At 41.4% G+C, this 19903-nt stretch overlaps 1 protein-coding gene across 1 annotated transcript; it reads right to left on the bottom strand.

Annotated features, from left to right (window-relative positions):
* Positions 1–3440: 3440 nt before the first annotated feature.
* On the bottom strand, positions 3441–19579 carry GDPD1 (glycerophosphodiester phosphodiesterase domain containing 1). The gene is made up of 10 exons (XM_030962894.1): positions 19286–19579; positions 15018–15060; positions 11589–11724; positions 10970–11015; positions 10317–10435; positions 9397–9486; positions 8549–8682; positions 8004–8063; positions 7204–7255; positions 3441–6673 (listed from the first exon to the last, which is right to left on the bottom strand). The coding sequence occupies exons 1-10, from the start codon at positions 19419–19421 to the stop codon at positions 6551–6553; spliced, it is 939 nt and encodes a 312-aa protein (XP_030818754.1). The 5' UTR covers positions 19422–19579; the 3' UTR covers positions 3441–6550.
* Positions 19580–19903: the final 324 nt, after the last annotated feature.

The following is a 19903-nucleotide window of genomic DNA, read 5'->3' as shown; positions in this document are numbered from 1 at the left end:
ATTAACACAGAGAGCTCAGGTCAGCTGAAGGCTTCTCCCTGGTTTTATTCCCTAATAACAATAATTCAGTGTATAAAGTACAGGTTTAATAATCCCAGAAGGGTTTGGACCTTAAAGTCCATCCCATTCCACCCCTGACATGGGCAGGGACTCTTCCCACCATCCCCTGGCCATTTCCAATATTAAAAATATTTAATTAATATCTATCTGTCCATTTCTTACATCCATTCTTAAAGTTCTGCATCTTCAGGCTGAAATATTTTTGTTTTATGAGATTATTCTTGTTCTCTCTCCTGCTTAAGGAAATTCTTAATGATATTTTATTGCAGAATTCCTTAATTGGAAATAAGAGCAATATTCTGGTTCAAATGTTAAATACATGGAATAATAAGGCAATATTTCCATTAATTATGATAATTTTTTAAAAATAACATCCTAGCTTGTGCTATAAATTATTTTCCTTCCACACAAGCCAAGCCCACCCCTGTGATCACATCACTGAACCAGCTGGGTGAGGAATCCCACCAGCAGATTTTCAACAGTAAATTACTTTTTTTTTCATTTTTTTCACCCCCTGTACACTCCTGGCACAATCTAAACAGCAAAGATTCAAACACCAGGCTGGTTAGCAGCTATTAAATACACCCAATAAAGAGGAAAATTGCTATATATTTTTTTTTAAATTAATTGTGTTATCTTTAGACAGCTGCTTTGAAAACTTACTTTAAGCTTCTTCTTTTCTCAGACAACTTCCTGCCTTCCCCAGCCTGCAGAGAAGAGCAAACCTCAGAATTTCAGCCCCTCTCCCCAGTGCTAAAAACTCTGAATTTAACAGATCTAGACGAGGTTATCAGCAGGAAGTGGTGACAGAATTTACTTGAACTTGAAATCACCCAGAAACCACAAGAAACCATCAGCAAAACAATTTTACATCATCAAAGAAGGGATTTTTTCAGTACATTATTATTTACAAGGTGAACATCAATATTGTTTCTTTGCAAAGGTTTCTGTTGTTTATTGGTTTAGGGTGAGGATAAATTGGAATTATATTGCTTTAATTCAGCATCACTGTGGAGATCTGGGGGCTCACACAGCTTTGAGGTTGTAGTAAAATATCACCATAAAAAAGCCAACATTTCTTATGTTCTAAATCCCATGATTTACAAAAATTGGAAAGTTTTTACGGATACCAGTGTTTCATAAGGAGAGTTTCACTCACTTTTGTAAAATAAAACACTGGTTGATTTAAATGCTATTTATTAAAGCTTTAAATCCCATTTTCACATTTGATTCTGGGTTAGTTTGGTTGCAAACTTTGCAGGCACAGCTTGAACAGCACCATGAAAACTCTGCTGGGCTGAGCTTTAGGGAAACCTATTAAAAAAAAATCTGAATTTTGGCTCTACAATAATTACAACTTAGCTTTCAACTGAACACTAACCAGGATTTTTAAGTTCACTATTTGCAAACACTCATTTTTTGGAGCCTGAGCAGCACAGCTACTGTTTTTCCCTGCTCAGTGTCTGATATCAGCTTAAACCTTAATTATCATTTAAACAAGCAAAGCCCAACTGCTCCAGCATCACTGCCTGGGGGAAACTTTTGTCAGGCAATTCTGAGAGGGGAGAAAATATCAGATCACCCACGGAGGTATTGCCTCAACCCTTGGGAATTAAATGTGTGTTTGGAGCTGATAAAATCTCCGTTTCTTGGCATTCCTGGATTTTATTTACAGCAGGTGTTAATGGCCTTGGAAGCAAGATACCTCCCTGCTATTGCTTTTTTTGTCTATTTGGGAATAGCCTTTTTTCTCTAAAATGGGAATATTTGCAATTTGTGATGCAGAAACATCCTTCAATGTTCCCATCATTAACAGAAGTAGGGTTTTTTTTCCAATTTCACTATTTTTGGTCCCTAAAAATCACCAAGCCATGACAGTGCAGCTGTAACACAACCCCAACAGCCGATCCCTCATTTTCCTTTCTGCAGCAATGATCCCGATTTTACAATTAGGATTTCCATAAATCCATGGTAAAATCTCACAATCTGGGGCTGAAGGAGCATCTCCCCGCGGATGCAGCCCCGCACTGCGGGTTCCCATCCCGGGGATGGCTGGGGGTGATGGATCCCTCGGGAAATGCAGCGGGCTGTGGCGGCCTCCCGCGGCAGCAGCGAGCACGGACATTCCCATTTATTCCCTACCCAAATTCATCCCTTCTGCACTGGGAATTTCAGGGAGAAACCAGTATAAAAAAAAAAAATATATATATATATATATATATATATATAAAAATAAAATTAAACATTATATATAATTATTCTATATAAAATAAATAAAATAAATATTTTATATGAAAGTGTAATATACAAATATACCTCTATATAAATATAAAAATGCATATTAACATTTCTATTAACGATAGTATATTCTATATATGAAAATTTATAGATAAAAATATAAAAATATATAATGTATATTAGTATATGCATTTATATATTATATACATAATATAAATAGATAATATTTATATTATATATTATATATAATATGCAATATAATATATAATATATTATATATAATATATTATATATAATATATTATGTATTATATATATTATAGTATATATTTTATTTATAATATTATATTAGGTTTTCTATTATTATGATTATATTTTAATACGTATTATGAATATATTTATATAACTATACTAATATAGTAAATAGCCTATATTTATATAATAGATTATATTTATATAACTATATTAATATAGTAACTCTATATTTATATAATATATTTATTGTTATATTTACAATGTGATTATATATTATATTATACTCAGATATATTATATATATACATCCTGAAAATTCCTTAAAATAATCAGCACTCAAGCCTTCTAGCTTTGGATAAATAAATTGTCAAGTTGCTCTGAATATTCTCCTTGAGCTGCAGATTTATGGCAGGTGACACCACCAAAGTGATCACAGATAAATATTTAACATGTTAAAAGACTCTAGAATGCCCCCAAATTTCGTGTTCTGGTTTAGCAAACATTTAGGATGTGTTTTAAGAAATCAAACAGCATCCAGAGCCATCTGGAGAATCTTCTCATAGTGCTGGAAAAATCCTTTCAAAGTTACTGAATATTGTAACACACAAACCCCCACTTCACCTCTCTCACCTAAATATGAACCCTCAAGGCTTCAAAATTACATTTGACCTTAAAACCTAATATTTCATGTAAGTTCATGGCAATCCAGAAGGAAAGCTGGACATTTTTCCTCTAGGACTACAGGAAATGTTATCCTGCTCATCAGAAAGGACAGAAAGCTGCTGCAAGTGGAATTCTTGTGAACACCAACTCAAACCAAGGACACTGTAAACACAAAAGCACTCTCAGAAATTAGGTTTTTAGGGAAAGAATTCACACCTAACAAGCATTCAGTTTTAGATCTTTTATGAGCAAAGATGTTTTAATGTGCCACATTTCAAAAGCATCAAATCCTTCTTCACATGAAAAGAGAAATCACTGCATAGCTTTGGAGCTAGAGAGGTCCACGAGAGTTTCTGCAAATTAAAAGTGCATGAAATACATGCAGTCATCCTTCATACATAAACCAGTCTGCAACAGGGTTGAGAACACAGTGTTAAAACAATATTTAAAGTTAAAAGTACCTGAAAAGAATCTCATCTCAGAGATGAACTGAAACATCCTCCTGGACAGTTGTGCAAGTTCTCAACAAAAGCTTTTCTGTACAAGTGGTTTAAAAATCACACAGCGATTCTGGAATATTCCAAACAAGATTGGATAGAACAAATCTTTGTTTTTTAGAGTTACCCCAAGTCCATGGTGTTTGTTACAGACAGTTATCATGGCCTAGGCCCTGTGCACTGGGGCTGGGATTCACCCATGGAACATTTTCTGTCCCTTGAGATCAAAGCTGAGCTCTTGTGCTAAATCCCAGAGGTGAAGGAATAAATCCAGCAGCTTTTCCAGCACTGGACCCTTTCCCTCCCAACCCAATTTCAGATATTGAGCAGCAGATTTATCCAGGAGAGGTCAATGTATAAACAGCACAGTCAGGAGCTCCATCAGATGTAAGAGCACTGGTGCTCTGACCAAAATAGGGTTGAAAAATGTGTTGAGAATTTTAGAAGGCAGAAATTTCCATCTCTACTACTAGAGAGAGAATAAAAATATTAAAATCAAATATAAAACTGTAATTGCAGTGCCTGTGTTTTATCATTCAATATAGGATAATGGAAAATTGTTTATTTATTGAGTGTTGAGGGAAACTTGATACAAAGTAAGTCAGAGATCAAAACTGGCATTTTAAAACTTAGCTCCTCCTAACTGAAACAAAACAGTTTTAATATGTTTTTGATAGAATTTTCTAAAACCATAATTATATCTGCATCTTAATATTGGTGCATGTGTTACCAATTCAACAGCAATAAAATTGAGTTTAAAAAAACCCACATTGCATAAAAACTATCTGGAGCTACAAACTGCTAATAAACCCAGATTAGGACAGAAAGGTGGAATTTTTTTAATTTACTGAGCTGCATGTGGAACATTTTCTATAACTATTCTGTGGCTTCTAAAAAGCAGGCAGAGCTGTGACTTGACTGATTATTAGCACTTATGTGACCAGACAGAGCTGGTCTGAGAGGGAAACAGAAAGCTTAGTACCTAATAAATAATTTCATCCTTTTCCCCCCATGAACAGTTAGGAAGTTACATTTTCCTCTCTTCCATTCAATAAGCAACAAGGCTGATTAAATTAGGAGGAAATTGAATCTGCAGTCATCTTCACCAGGCAGATATTCAAAAGGACAACATTAACTCATCTGCCCCCATCAGCACATGTTCACTTGAATCCTAAATGCTGCAGTTTTTTTCCATTTCATCCAGACATATTCCTCAGAAAGGAACTGTGGTGCAGAAACAAACACTCTCCCTGCAGATGGATTTGGCATCCTCACAGCCTCCTGACAGGCAGTGGAACAGCAAAGATGCTCCACAATTATAAATATGGCACAGCAGCCAGAGGGGTGCAACGAGAACCCTCCCAAATCTCAGCTACCGAGGGGGAAAAAATTACTTAAAAATCAGGTTTTTCACTGCTCCTTGCAGTAAAAACACATCTGATTACTGTGTTTATTATTAAATCTATTATTTTCACATGAAATGCCTTAAACAAACAGACACTGCTGGACCCAAACTCTTGTTTAGAGAGAGCATCTGATGATTCAGTGCCTGAGCTCTGGACATTGGGGGTCATTAAGCCACATAACCAAAGCCCTGGAGGCCCAGCCACGACATGAGCACAGCAAGGGCACTGCAGGCTCCAACCTGTCTGACACAGGGGTAACTCCTGCTCACAAGGACACAACAGCATGGAAGCTTCCAGAAATACCCTCCTGCCTAACTGGGGTTTCCTGGCTTTTGCCAGCTGTTCCCACATCCATGCACATAAACATGATGGATATTGAATGGATTTTTGTGGAGAGAAAAGACTAAAGTCTGTACACATTCTAGATTGACACTTCCTCCCTTTATAAATACACATAATCTGCTATGGGTGAATTCATTTCATAGGAACATTTTCATTTCTCCCTGAAACTCCTGACCAAATTCAAGTCTTCTTTGGTCCCTCGCCCTAAAAAACAACATCCTGTTCATCAAGAACCACAAATGTGCAAAAGATTTTTAGGACATGGTGAAAAGGCTATTTCAAAGTGAGTGGAATCTGTAACAAGTGCAATTTTCCATCCTGGAAATCAGCCCCTGCCACGAGAGGCAGGCCAGAGCCAGGGGCAAAGCTGGAGCCTGCCCTGGAACTTGCTGTCAAACCCAGATCCTGATTTAAATCCTGTGTTTAGACCTGCACCAACAGGTCACAGTGTTGCCATCACCTCAGAGAGGGTCCAAATCCAGTTCCGACTCAATTCAACATTATTGTCAGTGAGAGTAATGGAATAAATCTGTACTAAGTTAATTTTGGCTAAAAGTGACCACCTTCACTGAGTACACTTCACTACCTGGCCAGCCACAGAGTCTGCTTTGCTGTTTCTCCTGTGCCTGTTTATCTGTTGTTTTTTTTCTCTAGAAGTTACCTGAAATCTAAAAGCAACACAAGAAATGCAAACACACAGGCTACACTTTCAGAAATTCTTCAGTTTCTGCTCACTAGAATATAACTGGAATAACTGACATGTCTGGACAGCTGCTTAGGAACACTTGTGACAGGTAAAATTATGCTTATTATCTACAGGTACCTTATCAGGCAACTCTCTTCCTAATCATCATCATTTGTGAAGTGTGCTGTTACTAAATGAGCTATTTACAAATGTAAACTATGTCATTAAAGTTTAAAATAAATAGACAACCTTGACATTAGGTAGTGATTTGACAACAAGGTAACAGATCATCAGTTACATCTTGCCAACGAAAATGATCTGTGCATGCTGCCCCCAATTATTTTTTTAGTGAGGAAAATCCTTGGCTCACAATCTGTTCTGGAAGGACTTTCTCAGTTTTCTTCCTTCATGCTGGGTAATTATGTAAGAACTCCTTCAGTTTTGTTGGATAGTCTGTCATCACTCCAGTAGCTCCAAGATCAAATGCTCTCTTGTATTCTTGTTCTTCATTCAGTACCCAAATGTACACCTGTGAAATGGGATACAACAACCAAGTTATTACAGGAAATACCAATTTTCTTTTAAAAAAGTGACTTTTAACCTAAATTGTTTGATCTGAGAGAGATGTTGCTGCATATTTAAAATGAGAAATGATTACACTGTGATGCTGGACTTTGCCCCCTCACCTTCCAAAAGGGATATTTTTAAATGGTGAATCAAATTCCACTATCTGAGACTTTGTATCCTTCTAAAGGTCAGTATTATTTTGTGAAAACCCCACATCAGATAACTGCTTTGCAGATTTTATAAGCTTAATTTTGAAGTGGGGGAAAAAAACCCTAAACTTCAAGGGATTTAAATGAAAAACTCTTTTTTTCCCCCAGGTGTACAAATCTTCCTTTGTAACCAGAGCACAGCAAATATAACAGCAGCAGCTTTTGCTCAGGAACTAAACAGCAACTCCTGATCCCAGAGACACAAAGAATTTGCTGGGGGGAACAGGAACCTCTTTCAAGGCTGTGTCTGGTTTGAATTTTCACTTCAGCTTTTCCCATGTACCTGGATGCCCCGAGCTGTGAGGTGATCAAACAGTGCCTTCCTCATCAGCAGCCTGAGAAAGGAGAGGAAAATTAATTAACAACTTCCAAGTACATATGGAATTTTCAGTGTCTGTTGATGACCTGCAATGAAGTTCCCAGACAGTGTGTAGAGTTTTCCACAAGAAAAATCCAATTCTATAAATTGTTCAAGGAATTCAAGTATCAGCTCTGCTGAAGATCAAATCCAGCAGAGAATCCTTCACCCTGCAGGGACCTTACAACCTTGTCTGATGAACCATTCTGCTTTCAGGAGAGGTTTTATCCTTCCCACCAAAAGACATGAAAGTTTCTGGAGAAACTAAACTAACAGATGTCAGAGCCAGGAGACACTGCAGTCACTGAAAACCTGTGACTAAATCCCCTCTGAAGCACAGGTATTCTTGAAATGCAAAGTGTTCCTTGTAAGGCAAACAATGGCTCTCCTCTGACAACAATTATGAAACAGTCACAACCACAAAATCTGCATTCTGCATCTAATTGCATGTTAATTAGCTGAGCACAATTAAGGACAGGAGCTTAACAGACACAATTGGAATAATTCCCACTGTTACTGCACCTTAGAAAGCTTCAGTGTATGGAAAATAAAAGCATAGAGCACACCTACATAAGATTTGAATCTGATTTATCCTGCACTGACAAAAAGCTGGAAGGAACTGAAAATGTCTAATGCATAGATACAGCAATAGCTAATCTTAGTTGAGCCAAGTGTTCATATAAAGGCAAAATATAAATAAAAACTTAATCAGACAAAAATCTTACGTGTCAGCCAGCCAGATAACAAATCTCTGGCTTTTTGACATCTTCTCTGGTTCTTTCAGCCTGTTGAGGAAGAGGAAACCAAAAATTACCAGAGCACAGATTAAAATCTTAGTTGAGATGTTCCAGCAAAAGGAACATAAAGAATTAATCTTGCTCAAATTAGAGCAGCAATTTCACTGCTCAAGACAGTGACATAGAATTGGGTTATACAAGAGAAATGAGCTACATTTAAGAGAAGCAGCAGAGGTGAGAATTCTGCAGCATTTTGAGTGAAGAATGAGAAAGATTGTGAAATCTCATTTCCACTCTACTGCTGGCTTGTCTCTTGGCCCTATCAGACAAAACTGTTCTCAAGAAAAGAGGAGAAAAGAGCAAGAATGTATTGTAAGTACAGAACTGCTGTGTATTACTGTGCACAGAATTCTCCCAGCAATATCCAAAAGCGCCTAAACCAACAGAAAAGGAACCTCAGCCCAAAAAAGCAGCTCAGGGAGGCATCAGGGATCACCTGCTTTACACTGGGGCAGCAGTGGGCTGTAACTCACTTGAGGATGATGGAAGGCATGGGAATCTCAAAGAATTCCTCCTTGAAGGGAACAAAGGGCAGCAGCCCAGTGTAGAACAGGCCAAGGAGCAGGAGGACACGCTGGGCACAGAAGATGGTGGCAATGTCAGAGTTCTGCAGGAGCCAGGAAAGAGAGTCTCAGTTATCTTGGTAGACTTTGACTCTGTTGCAATTCAATTTGCTCATCAATGCATGTCTGAAGTTCAGCAATCACACCTGAGATTAAGCTGCTTTATGTGAATAAATTTAACTGCTGTTCAGGTAGGAAATGGGGTGTTGTCCTGCACAGATAAATTGAAATAATCAACTAGAGTGAACTATCAACAAGGTGGATTTCACTCAGGGGCATAACTCCCTTGGACTAAGCACAATTTTAATTTAATTCTAAAATTGTAAAATTCCTCAGCAGAAGGAGGAGAATTATAGCTGTGAAAGAACAGCTTTGTGCTGATGCAACTGTGTCCACTAGTAGCCACATCCATTCTTTTCATGCAAAGAAACAGACAATCAGCAGTCCTTGGGAAAATTGCTTTTTATCAGATGAACGATGTGCAAAGCAGGCTTCTAAGAACTCCTGGCATAAAATTGCAATGCCCTATATTTCATAAAACAAGAATAAAACATGACTAAGCTTAATTCCTCAAGTATTTTATGGCAGGGTAGAGGAGTGTTATCTGTGCTTGTCTTATTTTAGCAGTACAATCTGAGCACAGAATTTCTCACCACGAGTAGAAGGCTGGCTTAGCTGGTTAAATCTTGATTTGCAGGGTGCATTTCTATAGGATTTGTGAGCACACAGTACCAAAGCTTAGCTGGACTCAGCCTTACCTCCTTGAAACACTTGCATACAATCTCATAATTGACATTGCCCCACACAGTCAGGTGCTCTCTCTTGTACTGACTCACCAGCTCTGAGACCTGCAGCACAGAAAGCACAACTCTCACCTGGAGCCACTGGAAATTAAGTGCAGCATTATTGAACTGAAACTCTGCTTGCTTTGGAAATCAGTACAGGAAAGAGTTTTTTACTTTTTCCCCATCATGAGGTGGTTGGGATGCTTTGATGGGAAATAAACAGGTTCAGGACAACAGATTATAGCTACAAAAAACCCTAAAGAATTCAAGGAATCTAAATGACAAAATAATATTTTCTGGAAAGATTTCCCTCTGTGTTAAACACATCTACACAGGTTGTTTTCTACTTTCTTACTATCTACACAGGGACTTTCAGGTTAGGGGTGGGTTTTTTGTTTGGGTTTTGTATTGAGGTGAATCCTCCCCTTTGGTTTTGGGCACCAGGCACACTCAGAGCCCCCTGCCCACCCCACAAATGCACTTTTCAACACCCCCCAGCCCATTTTCTCTCCTCGACTCAATGAGTATTTGAGGTCAGATATGTTGACATATCACTGTCTACACAATAACATCATTTTTTATGCTGTTTTGGGGAGCAACAGTCCCTAAGAAGACCCTTCCCATGAGGTACAAACCAAACATGCCTCCAGCAGTGCTGGAGCAATTTCTCTTCCAGATGAAGGGTCCTAAAGAACTTTCACAGAATATCTTGCACAAGATCCCTTCTCTGTCTCCTGTATTACCTCACTCAGGGAGCAGGACCCAACACGTGAAGGGTGAAGCAGTCCAAGAACTCAGACCTTGCTATCACAGTCTGCCAGAATTCCAAAAAACCTCTGGAATATCAGCAGCATTGCCCTGCCCCCACTGTCAGCTCAGCAGGTCCTATGTACCTTTCTGATCAACACATCGTTGTTCATTTTGATGTCAATGTTGACAGGAATCTCTGGAAATGCCTCAAACACCTCTTGCAGCAGTGGGATTCGGTTGTCTGTCCCCTCACACTGACTTTCTGGGGAAACAAGAAACTTCTCACTGCTCTGGCCACTTTTAACAAACCACAGATTAAAGCAGAAATATCAGAGCACTCATTACCTTCAAACTTTATACTTTTAATAATGTTCCAAGGATAATCACGTTTTTAAACAAAAAATTACTTCATTCAGCTGTAATTAACTATGACAAGCTCATTTCCATAATGAAAATGCCCTGAGCATGTTGCACATTCAGGTTTTAACTTCATGAAATTCACTCATTATTTAGCAACAGTAGGAGTGCAGGCAACATTAAAATCCTGAAATAGCAAACACAGGCTCAGTTACCACACACCAAATGCAATGAGATTAATGTGAAAAAGACCAAATGAGATCAAAATTTCCTTCTGAACTCCAAGCCATACCTACAGTAACTACTGCACTGGTTTCTACAGCCAGGGCTGTATTTTTCTTTTGAAACTTCTTTTGTCATGACATTGAGAGAAGAAAATGCACTTTTCTATTCCCTTTGCCAAATGGAAAATTGAAACAGCAAGAGACAAACATCTCACCTTTCTGAAAGGTGACATCCAACTTGCAGAGATAGGGTGGAAGTTCCTTAAAAATAAAGAGGAATGGAACATCAATTCAAAATCATGATCCTCCTCCAAAAATACCAAAAAAATCATAATTCACAAGCCACTTATCTCCTCATCCAAAAAACTGATTTAGTAGCACCACTTTCAGTATTAATTGAACTATTTGGCATTCTTAGATTTGTGTCACCTGTAATGGAACAAAGCAAAACTTTCCCAGATGTCTGAGAATTCTGAAAATTCCACTGTTGAGACATGGAGGGTTCATCTCCCAATTTTCCCACTAAAAAACTGGTCACACCAGGAAGAGCTTTTATCACTCTGCCATCAGTGTGACAAAACATCCCAGCTCCAGAGCCATTCACCCAAGCTGATCCTGGAGCAGTAAATCCCCCTGTGGAATGTGCCAGGTGTGATCTCCTGGCTGCACAGGGAGTTCAGGGAGGGGGGTTTAGGTTGGGGTGGGTTTTTGTTTGGGTTTAATATTGAGGTGAATCCTCCCTTTGGTTTTGGGCACCAGGCACACACAGAGCCCCCTGCCCACCCCACAGATGCATTTTTAACAACCCCCCAGCCCATTTTCTCCTCAACTCACCGAGTATTTGAGGTCAGATATGTTGACATCAACTCCTGTTGATCTCTTCAGGTTCTCATCATGGGACACAACCACTTGCTCATCTTTTGTCAGGTGACAATCCAGCTCCAACATGTCTGTCCCCAAATTAACAGCACTGCAAGGAAAGGCTGCCCTGAACCACTCAGGTGCTTTGTGCAGCTCCAAACCAAAAACATTCCACAAACCAACCCCACTGGAAAGGCTTTGGATGCTTTAATGGTGCAAGGAATCATCACAATCCTGCTGCAAAGCAAGGAGCAAACAGGAATCCTCACAATCCTGCTGCAAAGCAAGGAGCAAACAGGAATCCTCACAATCTCTGCTGCAGTGGGAAGCTGATGCAAGAATAAACAACATCTCTTGAAGCACAGATGGGATTTTTGGCTCTGTCTCCCATAGGATTTGGGAAGCTCACCTGTGGATTGCAGCCTTCCAGCCCAGGATTGAGAAACCTGCTCCTAAAGGATTGGGTCAGGATTTGGAGTGGGGTGTTTATGAGCAGCAGCACATCTGCCCACTGCAGGAAGTGAGGTTTTGAAAAAAGAAATTAAATTTGTGGTTAGAAACAACAAATGACAGGGGTGTGAAAGCTGGTGTGTTTTGGGTTTTGTTTTTTTTACTTTACTTACATTAATCAGGAAGGGATGGATCAGGAAATTAGCAGTGGGACTTTAGGGCTTTTGGCTGTTTTATTGGGTAGCAAAACAACCTGAAACTATTGTTTTAATGAAAAAGTTTTAATTTCAATTAAAGAGTAAATAAACCTTAAATATCCAGTCATAGTTTTCTAAGCAAAATAACTATTCTTGTTCCAAGCCACTGCTTTGAAAAACTCTAATCCAATCCCAAATCCACTCCGTAGTAGTTTGGTTCATAGGAGGAGTAAGGAAAGCAGAAAATAATAATGATATTGATGGATATAAGAACAAGAAACCTCACACCAGAACAGAAAAAAAAAAAAGCTCCAATGAGCAGTGAATTGCTCATTTAACTAGAAAAGAGGTGTCATTCCAGCAGACAGATAAAAGTCTGAACTCTTCCTCCAAAACCTTTTTATCCACCTCTGAGCAAACCCACACCACCTGTGAGCTGTGCCTACCTGAGAGCCAAAGCTCTGTAAATTCAGTACCAGCCTTTTCCTTATGGGCTTTGTTGGCTGCTGAACACAGCCCGTGAACATCCACTAATGGAGTAACAAACCAGAAAAATAAATCAGAACATACTCCCCAAAGTGTTTAACACAATTCCTGGTCCAGCTGGGAAAATGACCAAGGAGGGTTGTCAAATTAAAGCCAATTTGTGAACTGTTTGCCAGTGCTGCTAATTAAGAATTAGAAGAGGAACAAAATCCTGTTACATATGGAAGAATCACAGGCTGTACTGGGTGATTTTTTCCTCCTGAGGGAAAGCAACTCCAAATCTGCTGCAGGAGATTTGCCAAATCTGTAGATGTTCCCATGTTTTATCATTTCACCAGCAGATTTTATCAGCAATATTTCTTGCTTAAGAAAGTCAGGGCTGATGCTGCATGGAAAGGGGAGAACAACAACTTTCCTTGTTAACAGATTTGAGGCTTTGCCAGGCCTTTACAAGCAGCTCAGTGCTAAATAAGCTTCCTCAAGTGCTGAGCTGTCCCAGCTGGAAATCAGTTTGTTCTGTCAAATTCACACTGCTCCAGAGAAGGCTCCAGATTCAGAACATCATTGTGGATTCAGATCCAACTGCTCCAGAACTCAAGCTGTGAGGTAGGCTCACATTTGTAAATTAGGGTGAGAGTGCTCCTGCTTAAAATCTGTTGTTTTATAATCTAAAACCACCACAGAAGCATTTAAATATGGTAGAATAAGATTATAGCCCCCCCATCTATTATGCATCTTACCCAATAAAACAAAATTAAAAAATATTGTCTTAGGTACAAAAAGCTTCTCATTTCCTTCCAGAATATTTGTGAATTAAACAGTATAGAAACTGAAATTGCCAATAAAAGTTTCCTCCCCCCATGCAAACATTCTCCTCTGGATTCAACTACAGCAACAGGCTAATATTCCTGCTTGTGCAAACCTGCAAGAACAGTTCCTGCAGACACACCCTGTCTGGCTTCACACAGAATCTGATGGATTATAAATTGATCAGCTCCTGTCAGCTCTTTGAGCCAATCCTGACCGTTCTGCACCAGGCAGATCACTGATTTTCTACCCCATTCCTTTACTTGTGAAGATGGGAATGAGCAAATGGGATGGACAAAGCCTTTATCCCTTCCCAAAAGGAGCCAGAAGAGTTTCCACTCCTAACAGGAGGAAATTGCTCTGCTTCCTGCAGAGCTACCCTGGCTCTATTTACTCAGATGAACTTTGCTATTGGCAGCTGTTGTAGGTTCAAAATCTGGACCTCAATGTATTTGACCCACCACAGCTGTAAAATAATTAAAATGGGCAGAAGAGAGACAGAAAAACATTATCACAAAATGTGTTACCCCCAGCACAGTCCTTACTCTAAGTATTACTGATTATTTCTGGGAATAAAATAAAAATAGATTATGGAGTAACTTCCATTGCAAGAGCCCTTCATGTACAGAATGAGTTTGTATGATATGAAATGAGAATTAAGAAATGGTTAAAAAAAAAAATGAAGAAGCACTTTCAGAAAGTCTGGTAGCAGACTTGAAAAAAGGCAGGCCAGCAGGAAAAAAAACCCAAACAAAAAGCCCCACAAAACTATGCTGAGCTTCCATGGAGATAGAAAAGAGTGCAGTACTTTCTTTTCTTTGGTTGGGAAAGCTGGCACCCCTCAGGCTGCAGGGAAACAGCAAACTGATGAGGCTCCTTAGCACAAAGCAAATTAGAGAAACCCCAAACAAAACAAAGAGGAGCCCACATAATGTGGTCCCTTCTCAGCAGCAGCTGGAGTTTTAGATATGCTTCTTCTTCAAATGCCTTTGAGAACCTTGTTAAAATTCACTACTTCAATGCTGGAGGCTTAAAAGGCTTTCTGGTCCCAGCCCCATTTAAAGCCCTGAGTAAGAGGCTTTCACACATTGCGTGACTGCAGCGTGTGAGAGCAGGGAAAAAACATAAACAGCAGCATTTTCTGCTTTATAGTCATTAATTAATTAATAGAAGTAATCACCACCAGGCACAGCATTGTTTGCTGGCTAGCACAGCTCGGGCCTCAGGGGTTGTTTCCATTTGTTACTGAGCACAGACCACAATTTGTGGTATCCCAACTCCTTCTGGTGAAACTGGAGTGGATGTTTGGCAATCCACAGGAGTTATCCAGAGGAGAGCTGCCTTTCAGAAACAGGACACAGTGACCCCAAAGAACTGAAGAATTCCCACCTCCCTTGGTCGCTTCACTCACTAAAGACACTGAGAACACCTAATTTAGATATTTTCATCCTTCTGTACTCACTGGTGAAAGGCTGCCATTGTGTTCTCCAGGTTCTCTCCAGCACCTACAGAAACAACAAAAATAAAACTTACACAAAATCCTTTTCCTCCCCTCAATCCCACTGAAAATAGAATTAAAAACTAGCAGGTTTAAAAATATACACATTTTGAGAAATGAGGATGAAATCCTCATGAACCAGAAATCTCTGTTGCCACCAATGTGCTGGAGAGACACAACCTTCTTCAGGTAAAATTATTTTTAAAAAGAACTTATCTTGGATTTGTGTAACTCTTAGAATATTCAAACCAAAGTGTTTGTCTTACCAGAGGTATTTAGCTAGGACAATAAGCCCCACAGGCATAGGGAAAGTACATGCAAAAATGTAGTTGAGAGTTGGTGGGAAGAGTAACAAGAGAAAAAAATTAACAAAAAAGCTATGAATTAAAGCACCCAAGCCATTCTAAAGCTGACACCTCCTAAATGTAAAACCCAGCTGGGGTGAAATAGGTGACAACCTCTTTGTTCAGTGCAGGGATATTCCCCAAACAGCACAGATCTGTCAATAAGGGTTTGTGCTGCAGGAGAAGGGAGGTCTCACACACAAGGAATCAAACGCACATCCATTCAGTTAAGAAATGAAAGGACAAGCAAATTTAATTTTCTCTCAGGCAGGATTAAACTCTGCAAGTCCTAAGCCAGCAATCTCTGAATAAAAATCTTTGAAAATCAGCCTGATTAGGGACTGGAAAAGGTTGTGCCTTTTTCAACCTTTTCCTGAGGTTGTACCACAGAAAACAGGCAATATTATAGACTGGAAAACAAAACAACCTCAGGAGGATACACGTGCTGATGAAGATATCTATGCAAATTTCAACTGCTCTCTGCCAGTAATGAATGACAGACTTTGTAAACAGCAATTATAAGAGCTCCAATTAAGGCCTTGCCTATTAACAAGGCCTCACCAGGACATACTTACCTAAACCTGTGTTCAGTTACTTAATTAAAGCAATGCACAACCACCAATTTAAAATTGTTGTTCTCAGGCAGATATACAAAATGGAAGACTTAATTTAGAACCATGATAACAAAAATCTGCAGGGTTTAATGTAAAACAATCTGCTGAGTCCACAGCAGCCCCTGTGATCAGACATTCACCAACATTTTATGGGATTTGATTGCAGAATTGGGAGTTGGCTGAGCAGCAAAAGTGAACCAAGGGACAAAGGAGGGCAGGAGAACCTCATGGTACCCAGCTGGTGATTGCCTAACAAATGGGAATCCCCTGCACAGGGCCTGGCTGATCAGTTACAAATTAACTGCAATAATTATTGAGGTTTTTAGATAACTTATCAGCTGCCCATGCATCCTGAACGGTGAGGGAAGGGCCAAAACACCTGAGTCAAGTCTTCAATTTGTGAGCAAAGCAAGAGTACCCTGACATTCCTGGGCAGAAAGTTCCAAAGATAAAAGTTTTAAGTGGCTGATGTGACAAATCACATGGCAGGGAGGTGGTCAAGGGCCAGGGATGGTGACATGTCAGGGGTGGTGAGTCAAATGCCTGACTTGTAGCATTTCAGGGAAATGAGGAACAAAGTGGAGAGATCAGCTGAAAGAGGAATTCTAAATCAGCAACCACACGCAGAAAAGGGAACTACACAAGTTATTGGATAAAAGTAATTTTCTCCCAGAAAAGTGAGAAGGCTGGGCTGACCAAAGGGCTTCTGACACTTCCTCAAACATCCCTCCAGCTTCATGGGCTCATTCCCTGTGAGGAACAGACCTTCCCCAGCCAAAACTGGCACATCCAGACATCAGGAGGGCACATTCCCACCCTGCAAGCACCACCCTGGCCAAGAGGGAGCCAACACCCAGCACTGCCTCAAGGAGGTGACCCTCAAGGAGGTTTTGGGGCCAGCAGGTCAGGGGAGGTGATTGTTCCCCTTTGCTCAGCATTGGTGAAACCACACCTGGAGCACCACGTCCAGTTCTGGGCTCCAGAGCACAAGACTGACCTGGATCTACCAGAGTAAGAGCAAGGAAGGGCTGTGAAAATTAAGGGATGAGAGGCTGAGGGTGCTGGAATTGTTTTGTCTGGAGAGCAGAGGCTGGGGAGGACCCTACAGGTGTAAATACTGGATGGGAGGGAATAAAGACTCAGCCAAACTCTTCTTGGTGGTGCCCAGAGAAAGGACAAGAGGAATGGGAACAGGTTTAAATACAGGAAATTCAGTTTATAAATGTAAGAAAAAAACCCCTTTTTTGTTGCAAGAGCGAGCAAACTTTGGAACAGGTTCCCTGGAGAGATTGTGGAGGCTCCATCCCTGGATGTATTCAAAACCTAATTGGATCAGGTCCTGGTTAACCTGCTCTGGTCAGATGCGATCCCCAGAGGCCCCTTCCAATCTGAATTATTCTGTGTAAAAATCATCATGCTACCCTCTCTCTGAGACCCTGCAACCCTGCTGGCATTGACAGAGGACTCCAGCACAGAATATCAAGACTCAATAACTGCTCTCAGAAATGACCAATTTTAAAATTACACAGACGTGAAGAAATAATTCAGGGACGATTCTACAAAATGAGGTGACAAAATTCTTGAATGAAAAAGCAAGATAAATCAAGCCCCTCAGACTTAAGAAACTTGACTGTACAAGGTTTCATCCCAGAGAGGAAAAAGCCAAACAAGTTAAGCTAATTGGAGTAATGCAATAGGAAACCTGACACGGAGTCTAAAGCTACAGCGTGACTAAAGCCGAGAACTCGAGTCCCGCAGGAATTTATGTTACAGGGTAAACACCAAGCACAGCAAAGCACGAGTGATCTTCAGCCTCAGATGGGCAAAAAGCTGCTGCAACGTCCAGGGCTGCCCTCCTGCCTCAGGTGGATTTCACAGGAACAATTCGCAGACCGTGGACTTTGAATGCCTGAGGAATAATCCTGCCTTGAGCGAGGCTTTCCTGCAGTCCCGATGGAGCTCAGAGCAACCGGCCCAAGCCCTCGCATTCCAGGCTTGGGGCTGTGTATCTTAACGAAGGTGCTTGCAAAGGAGTGAGAAGAGGAGATTAAGGGGATCATTCCAAGTTCCAACAAAGTCGCCTGCAAGTTTTTAACGGCTAACAAAAAAACCCCCACACAACAAAAAACTAGGAAACCCTTAAAATTAAGAACTTTTCTTTCGCTGAAGGAAAAATATAAATACCAAGTAACAGATAATATAGATAGTCCACACAAAGAGCTACATTTTACGCTATACTTAAAGATATAGCTACAAAGAAACTTCAACTGCCAAATAAAGTAAATGAAAGAAGCACCAGGAATAAAATAATTACGAGATCAGCTCCAGTTTTTATATTTTGATAATTCAAGGCAGCAGCATTTGTTAAGGACCACTGGCTAAAACTGTGATCAACCCCTGCATAAACTGGCACTAAGTTTGATATTGAAAACTGTTTAAACTCAGCACCAGACATCTATCACACAAAATATCGACAAATATTTACTAGCAAACTACCTATTTTCAAAAATTAGGTGAGGCAGCAGGGAAGAGCACAGAGCTGATCTCTACACAAGAGGAAGACACACCTTACTGCATTTTCCCCTCCCAATGCTTTGGAATAGGTGGGAGAAACTTAAAAGCCTATTTTAGACTGAATCAACATGCCTGACTTTCAAATGCAAGAGGGTTTTACCAGGGCACTGAGCCATTCGCTGTCTGCCTGCAACAGCGAGGGGAACAAGAACAGAGTCACAGCAAATTCTGCTTCCCCTGAAAGCAGAAAGCAAAGCAAACTGGAGGGCAGAGGCAAGAAAATTGCTCTCTTGTACCTGACCTAAGCAACAGCCAGACGCCCATCTGGTTGGGGAGAGAAATACCAGGATACAGAATCGTCAGAAGAAAAAAAAAAAAGATGTGTTCGAGAGGGAAAACATCACGCCCCATAAAATAAAAAGGAAAAAATAGGGAAAAAAAAGCAGCTGATTTTCGACTGGTACGGTTGGACTTCAGAGATTAATTCCGCGCTGAACCGAGGCACTGGTCAGCAGGTGGCACCTAAAATTAGGCTGAGGGAGGAAGGTTTAAAGGGAGCCCGCTGCAAGGCACGGACACCGCGCAGTCCCTCACGAGCCTCCCGCGCCCGGGGGCCCGAGCAGCGCCCCGGGGTCGTGAGGGAGCATCGCCCGCGGGCCGCGGAGCCCCGAGAGCCGGGCGGGGACCGTCCCTCAGGAGCGGCAGAGAGCAGACAGGCTCCCGCATCCCCTCCCCTCCATCCCCGCACCCCCTCACTCACCGCCGCGGTGCGAGATGTGCCGGCAGCGAAAGCGCTGCCGCTTGGGCCGGTGGAGCAGCCCCGGGCACTTGAGGAGAAGCGCGGAGGTGAGGACGTATCCACCCAGCGTGGAGAGTACGTAGAGCGTGGCCGACATCCTGCACCTGTCACCGGCTGCCCCGGCCCGTCCTGCCGCGGTCCGTGTGCGTGTCCCAGCCCGCAGCCGGCTCGCAGCGAGGCGGAGCGGCTGCGGGACGCGGAGGCTCCGAGGCAGCGGCGGCTCTGAGGGAGCGCAGCCTCTGCGCCCGCGCAGCCGCCCCGGCGCCGCCAGGAGCGCAGCGCGCAGGCGCGGCGGCCCCGTGCCCTTCCCTTCCCGCCCGGCCGTGAGGGGCTGCCCGCAGCTGCCGTTGCTTCACAATCGCTCTGCGGGTAATTCCCAATTAAACGCTTTCATTCCCAACCGCGCCGTGCCGGCTGTCTGCGGGCAGGTGGAGGGATGTGTTTACCACACCCCCGCCCACCGCCCGCCTCATGGGCGGGGCTGTCATGGTCAAAAAGCACTTCGCAAGTGCTGTGGGGAAATTCTCAATTACACGCTTTAATTTTCCACCTGGCTGTGCCGGCTCTCTTCTTACAGGT

The sequence above is a fragment of the Camarhynchus parvulus genome, chromosome 19 (genome assembly GCF_901933205.1).
Source record: "Camarhynchus parvulus chromosome 19, STF_HiC, whole genome shotgun sequence".
NCBI classification, from domain to species: Eukaryota; Metazoa; Chordata; class Aves; order Passeriformes; family Thraupidae; genus Camarhynchus; species Camarhynchus parvulus.
Note: the sequence above shows the minus strand (reverse complement) of the source record. Positions and strands in the feature narration are given on the sequence as shown.